Raw genomic sequence first — 7,716 nt, 5'->3', positions numbered from 1 at the left:
TTCGCGCGCGTACTGACCCCGGGGAAAGTGGGATTGAAATGCCTTAGCGGGGTGGGCCTGGCCGTCAGTCAGCATAGAGACATAGATACTCTAGGTCCATATGTTCATAATTAAATGGGTTTCTGGTAAAACTCCCGGTGTAGGCTTCATTGTCGACGAAGCCCAGGATGACAAATTTAGGGATATCCTGAAAAAACAGGTCCACGTGTACCGGTGCAATTAATTCCACAATCCTGCTGTTTTCACCGTCCAGGGTGTGGTTATTCATATGTCCGCATGTATCTTTCACAAATAGAGCGATGCTGAACTGGGACTCCAGGGTATCCCTGCCATAATTGATTAAGCATTCAATCACGCCGCGGAGGATATGTGTTTGAGGCCTGGGTGATTAATCTGTCACCTAGCATCACATCCACCTGCGAAAACAGTGTACATCCTGGATAATTCACAAACCCCACGTCTACACCGTTTCCAATGTTTGTCTCGTCTGGATTCGTGATTTTCACGCGTAAATACAAATGAGTATCATTTAGATCCAGGTAATCTTCCCCACTGCATGAGATGAAAAAATTAATAGGTGCCGTGTCGTTAATCGCAGAAACCGGGGGTATTTCAATAAATGTATATTTTTCGATGCTCGTCTGTGTACATGGCACCGTAAACAGATCCAGCTCTGTCTTTACACATTCAGCGGACTGGCTGTGAATGAGTGACATCGTTAAAATATGTCTTTAGTCGCACTTCTGCTGTTAGATCTTGATCTGCTCTGCTTGACAGCTGGAGACTTTCTGCTCCGCCTGACAGACCCCCTCGCTGTTTTACGCGCCTTTTTGGTCTGACTGTGAGCTGCCACCAGCTCCCCAGGAGGGCGTTTAACCCCCCTAGGCGCATACACGGCAACGCCTCCCCCCTCCTGTCTCCCAATAGAAATCCTTGAACCATGACACACTGTCGCTGTACCACACCAGATAGGGGTGTATGCTCCACGCTGTATGATTAGGGCGCGATAGGATTTGATCTCTATCATCACACTCCCTTATCAGAATAAAATCTGAAGCATACGCATTAAACCGATTGGCGAATACTCTAAATAACTGCCGAGTATCAGGACTGGCCCATTGTATGACATAAGCATCGTTCTCATCACCATGCTGGTTGAGATCGGTGCATATCTCATAGCGAAATATCGACCAATCCTCTACACTCATGCTACGTGTCCCACCCTGTCCCCACTGCTCGCCGGTGCACACATTTTCCACGTACAACACCACCCGCCCCTCACTATATTTAAACTTGTAGACGTACCCTAGTGCGCCCTCATACATCCACTCGCGGGGTCCTGCAGCACCGCTAGACACATGCCTTCTACGCCGCTTACGTGGCGCGTCAGGAACAGCAGCTCCACACGTAATGAGGTGAGACAGGAAAACCACCAATGCTTTGACTTCTCCTTACGTTCATACGGATTAAATAAAAAGTGATGATTTGTTTTTGACTTGAATTGTTTCACTCAAAAGAAAACATTTCAAGCTTTCTGCCATATAATTCTTATTTTTATGAGCCAAGTATTCGCTGAGATTCTGGTTGTTTTATTTACGCGTCTGTGAAGAGAAATGGCAGAGACAGAAAAGGCCGAGAGCGCACCCTGTCAGCTTTTTTTATTTAAAAAAAGCACAACGTTTTGTTTTTATTATGATGGTATACCACTAAAACTAGACCCTTTACAGATTTGAATGATATACTTCTTTTATCTGTACGATCAGAATTGACGGAGTAATTTAAGTTTGTTTCGGCCTTATCAGAAAAAGATGCGTCAAAATGCGCCGGCGCGTGTGTCAACCCCAGAGGGTTAAAGAGAACACCATTCAAAATCGCGGGATTCTTGTTTTGTCCAAAGGCGCATGCGTGGCTTCAAACTATTACAACTATTTTTAGGTTAAATTTTACTTAGTATTTCAAGATTTATGTGCAGTGACAATAAAACGTTTAAATTAAAGTAATACATAGTAAAACTTACCCCTCCCACACAGTTCATTTATTACACAAATAAAATGCGTATAGATGTAAAGTTTTATTTAAGAAACCGAGCTCCTTACCCTATCTCTAAGGGAGCACCTGGCCAACCTGTGGAGGAAGCTCATTTCAGCCGCTTGTATCCGCGATCTTGTCTTTTCGGTCATGACCCAGAGCTCATGACCATAGGTGAGAGTAGGAACGTAGATTGACCGGTAAATCGAGAGTCCTTGTTTCCCTGTGGTCTGGTGCGTCCCCCAATGTGTGCGTGACCAACACCCTCATGCTTTGTTCCTTGTGTCCATGTTCTTGTTTCCTTGTGGTCTGGTGAGTCTCCCCATGTGTGTTTGACCCAGACGTTCATGCCCTGTTACTCTGTGTCTGTGTTCATGTTCTTGCCTTGTTCCCCTCGTTCACATTTTCCTTTGGTCTGGTGAGTCCCCGAGAGAGTGTGTGACCTCGGCCTCCATGCTTGTTTCCCTGTGTTCATGTCTTGTTACCCGTAGGCCTGTGTGACCCCAGTGTGTGTAGATTAGATATATTTAAAACTTAAAACAATGTGTTGTTTTAAGAATTGAACTATTTCATTTTAAAAAGGAATATTTAATATTCGTCCTGTGATGGACTGGTGACATTTCCAGGGTGTACCCCTGCCTTTCACCCAAAGAGAACTGGGGTAGGCTCCAGCAGATCCTTGTGATCCTAATTAGGAATAAGCAGGTATAGATAATGGATGAATGAGTATTTAATATCATCAAAAACCTGGGTGACTCCTGAGGAAATCTCCTTAGTACCACTTTTGATTTTCTTTTTCATTTTAAGGCTCCAGCAGATCCCTGTGATCCTGGTTAGGAATAAGCAGGTATAGATAATAGTATTTGTATTCTTTTTGGAAAACTTTAAGGTGATGGTATTGTTAATAAACATACATGTATTCTGTTTGTGCAAACTTCAGGGTGATTGTACTGTCAATTAATGTATGGTCAATCTATTCTCCGCCTCGTCCTCTCCGCTCCTCCAGTTCCACTCTCCTCTGCACCCCTACAGCGCGCCTGGCCACCATGGGCGCTAGATCCTTCAGCCACACTGCGCCCCGCCTTTGGAACATTCTCCCTCATCGCATCCGGTCGTCTCCGGACTTATCAACTTTTAAATCATCACTCAAAACATATCTGTTCCGTATAGCGTTTTCCACCTAACTCTCTTAACTTCTCAAAGCAGCCCGTGATGTCCTACCACCCTCTGCCTATTTCATATTGTCTCATACTGTTTCATATTTGTTGTTCTGTCATCTGGGTTTCTGTATTTCAATTTACTTTTACTGTACTTCGCCCACTTCCTAGATAATCCACGCTTTTGCCTTTACATTCTCTCCCGCCGTTTATGTATTCTTGTTACTGTTGTTTTAATGCACTCTATGTATATCATGCTGTATGCTTCCTTTTCTATCTGTAAGGTGACCTTGAGACTTTGAAAGGCGCCATGAAATAAAATGTATTATTATTATTATTATTATGGGTTCGCAACACGGCCTTTCTGTGTGGAGTTTGCATGTTCTCCCCGTGCTTGCGTGGGTTTACTCTGGGTACTCCGGTTTCCTCCCACAGTCCAAAAACATGCATGTTAGGTTGATTGGTGAATCTAAATTGCCCATAGGAGTTAGTGTGAGGTTGTCTGTCTTTGTGTGTCTCTATGTGACCCTGTGATGGACTGGTGACCTGTCCAGGGTGTACCCCTGCCTTTCACCCGAGAGAGAGCTGGGATAGGCTCCAGCAGACCCAGAGCTCATGACCATAGGTGAGAGTAGAAATGTAGATTGACCGGTAAATCGAGAGTCCTTGTTTCCGTGGTCTCGTGAGTCCCCGAATGTGTGCGTGACCAACACCGTCATGCTTTGACTTCTCATGTTCATACGAATTAAATAAAAAGTGATAATTTGTTTTCGACTTGAATTGTTTCATTTAAAAGAAAACATTTCAAGCTTTCTAGTCATATAATTCTTATTTTTATGAGGCAGGTATTTGCTGAGATTCTGGTTGTTTTATTTACGTGTCTGTGAAGAGAGGTGACAGAGACGCCACAAAACTCGCTGGCACATTTGTCAACCCCAGAGGGTTAAAAGAAGATTTAGGGGAAAAAATATTTTCATGTTTTTGCAGTTTGAAGCATCAGCCTTTCATCACAGAGTACTTAGCTGCAAGACATCACCTGGACCTTGCTGAAGTTACTATGCGAGCAGGGCAATAAAGTCTGCTTCGGAGGCCATTTGGTCCTCAGAGTGGAATCGGTCAGAGTTCCAAGACTAAGTTAAGCTAACTAAGCTGCAGGCTGAGAGTGTCTTTGTCACCAAGCTGGTATACTCACTCTTACATTGGTCAATTTTCTTGGTCTTATGGTGGTTGACAGACGTGGGTCTGTGTGGCACTGAGTCATAAAACTTGGTCTAACTTAAAAGTAATTGTTGCCAGACACTTCTGTGGTTTCTCAAAGCCAAATTTGGGTAAAAGAAAAAATTAGACTTAAGAGAAATTCTTTAATTTCAAACTTAAGCTAGTGCTTTAAATATGGTGCTGTACTTCAGAGAGTTGTGTCCACTGTTTAGAAATTAGAAATGTTGATACTAAGAAAAGCTATTGAGGTGGGGCAAGCACACGTTTTAAGAAAAATATGTGGATGAGACACAACACAACTTTACAACTTTGGAATGAAATAGAACTCCAAGGAAACACAGTTTACATGATCATGTTTCATAGACGTTGTGAATGTCAATGTCAATTATGGTTTTAGATTTTTCTATCATGTAATTTCATATTTTTTCTCCATTTTGCTTTTTTCTTCTTTTTTACAAATAGAAAAGAAGAACGGGAGTCAACAAGACCTTCACAACATTGGAGAGTTTAGAGATTAATCAGCATGTTCACACTGGAAAGAAAACGTGTGACCAGTGTGGAAAAGCCTTCTCATGGTTAGGCCACCTGAAAACACATCAGCATATTGACTCTGCAGAGAAGCCCTATAGCTGTGACCAGTGTGGAAAAGCCTTCTCACGGTTAGCCACCATCAAAACACATCAGCGTATTCACTCTGGAGAGAAGCCCTATAGCTGTGACCAATGTGGAAAAGCCTTCACATGTTTAAATACCCTGAAAACACATCAGCGTATTCACTCTGGAGAGAAGCCCTATAGCTGTGACCAGTGTGGAAAAGCCTTCACACGTTTAAATACCCTGAAAACACATCAACGTATTCACACTTCAGAGAAGCCCTATAGCTGTGACCAATGTGGAAAAGCCTTCACATGTTTAAATACCCTGAAAACACATCAGCGTATTCACTCTGGAGAGAAGCCCTATAGCTGTGACCAGTGTGGAAAAGCCTTCACAGTGTCAGGCCACCTCAAAACACATCAGCGTATTCACTCTGGAGAGAAGCCATACTGGTGCGACCAGTGTGGAAAGGCCTTCTCACAGTTAGGCAACCTGAAAACACATCAGCGTATTCACTCTGGAGAGAAGGTATACAGCTGTGACCAATGTGGAAAAGCCTTCGCATGTTTAGATTACCTGCAAACACATCAGCGTATTCACTCTGAGAGAAGCCCTATAGCTGTGACCAGTGTGGAAAAGCCTTCTCACAGTGTCAGGCCATCTGCAAAACACATCAGCGTATTCACTCTGGAGAGAGGCCATACAGCTGTGACCAATGTGGAAAAGCCTTCTCACAGTTAGGCAACCTGAAAACACATCAGCGTATTCACTCTGGAGAGAAGGTATACAGCTGTGATCAGTGTGGAAAAGCCTTCGCACGTTTAGATTACCTGCAAACACATCAGCATATTCACTCTGCAGAGAAGCCCTATAGCTGTGACCAGTGTGGAAAAGCCTTCTCACAGTTAAGCCATCTGAAAACACATCAGCGTATTCACTCTGGAGAGAGGCCATACAGCTGTGACCAATGTGGAAAAGCCTTCACAGAGTTATACAACCTGAAAACACATCAGCGTATTCACTCTGGAGAGAAGCCGTACAGCTGTGACCAATGTGGAAAAGCCTTCACAGAGTTATACACCCTGAAAACACATCAGCGTGTTCACTCTGGAGAGAAGCCGTACAGATGTGACCAATGTGGAAAAGCCTTCACACGTTTAGATAACCTGAAAACACATCAGCGTATTCACTCTGCAGAGAAGCCCTATAGCTGTGACCAGTGTGGAAAAGCCTTCTCACAGTTAGGCACCCTCAAAGCACATCAGCGTATTCACTCTGGAGAGAAACCGTACTGGTGTGAGCAATGTGGAAAATTTTTTCTTTGGTCAAGTGCTCTAACAGTCCATCAGCGCATTCACACCAAGAAGAAATGTCAAAACTGACCACTGTGGTTAAGGTCTCTATCAAATAGCTTAACCGTCTGAGGTCTGAGCGTGTTTTGGGGCCCTGGACAAGTTTTGACATGCCCTGACATTTGTGATATTTTCAGTTGCTTTTAAACATGTTAATGGCTGAAGTGTGATAACACTCTAATCAGCAGAAACTGGGCTACAATAATATGTGATTGTGTTTTTGAGCAAAGAGTGTTTATGCATGGTTAGTGAAAAACTGAAATTTTTAAGTCACTGAAATAAGACAAAACAGAACATTGGTTCTGCAAGACTTTTAATAAATACATCTTGTAGTGTAAAGTGTTTGCGTCAACATGATGTGAAAGTGATGTTCACTCAATCACAGAATACAATACATTGATTTAAATTTTGTAAGACACTTTTTGTTTAGAAAAGAAATATGCAGGAAAGTGTGTCTGACCATGAATAGTCATGCCATTTACCTGAAACATCAGCATAATGAGCCTTTCAGTCAAGGAATGTGAATGAGAAGGAATTACTGCAATACAATTCAATACAATACAGTACAATGCGGATCCAAATGTTCGTCATTTAAGTCATGTTTGTACTCTGAGGACAAAGTAAACATCTCATTTGCTGTCTGGAACATATGAAGTACTTCTTCACCCACATAGCCTGCCATCATCCAAACACAGAAACAGTGAGTAAATTCTATGATGAAGTTTGGCGTTTTATGTAATTTTTCAGTGGCATGTACAGAATTATCTGGCTCACCTCAGATTATTTCCATATGAACAGTGCGCTCAGTACGAGACGGGATCACAATAGTTACAATGAGGTGAGACAGGAGAAAACGTACTTCATGTAAAAGGTGAAAACGTAAAAAGTGGTGATTTGTTTTCGACTTGAATTGTTTCATTTAAAATAAAAACATTTCAAGCCATATATTTCTTATTTTTATGAGACAAGTATTGGCTGAGATTCTGGTTGTTTTATTCATGTGTCTGTGAAGAGAGATGACAAAGAGAGAAGAAAGACAGCGCACCCTGTCTGCTTTCTTTATTTTACAAAAGCACATTGTTTTGTTGTTATTATGAGGGTATACAACTAAAACTAGACCCTTTACAGATTCAAATGATATATTGCTTTTATCTGTATGATCAAAACTAACCCTTGAAAACACTTGAAAATATCCAGCATTTTGATCGTCATTGGCCTCTCAATTTCTGGTGGAAGCTGTGGGAGATAGGACGAAGACTGGCTTTTGTCTTTCCATCTCTATTGCTATGCTCAAAGGGGAAATGTGGTGTAAAAATCCCACTCTGACATGATCTTCCTCACTTGATGTAGCTGGATGTCAGTAA

General features: G+C 42.3%; 1 protein-coding gene across 1 annotated transcript; it reads left to right on the top strand.

Annotated features, from left to right (window-relative positions):
• Window positions 1-1,358: 1,358 nt before the first annotated feature.
• LOC113129655 (zinc finger protein 665-like) lies at window positions 1,359-7,295 on the top strand. Its single transcript, XM_033325100.1, is given in 4 exon segments — window positions 1,359-1,415; window positions 4,866-5,037; window positions 5,206-5,601; window positions 5,604-7,295. Coding segments are annotated over 4 exon segments (1,404 nt in total). The 3' UTR covers window positions 6,383-7,295.
• Window positions 7,296-7,716: the final 421 nt, after the last annotated feature.

Source organism: Mastacembelus armatus, unplaced genomic scaffold, assembly GCF_900324485.2.
Source record: "Mastacembelus armatus unplaced genomic scaffold, fMasArm1.2, whole genome shotgun sequence".
Taxonomy (NCBI): Eukaryota; Metazoa; Chordata; class Actinopteri; order Synbranchiformes; family Mastacembelidae; genus Mastacembelus; species Mastacembelus armatus.
This window is presented reverse-complemented; position numbering and strand designations above follow the sequence as displayed.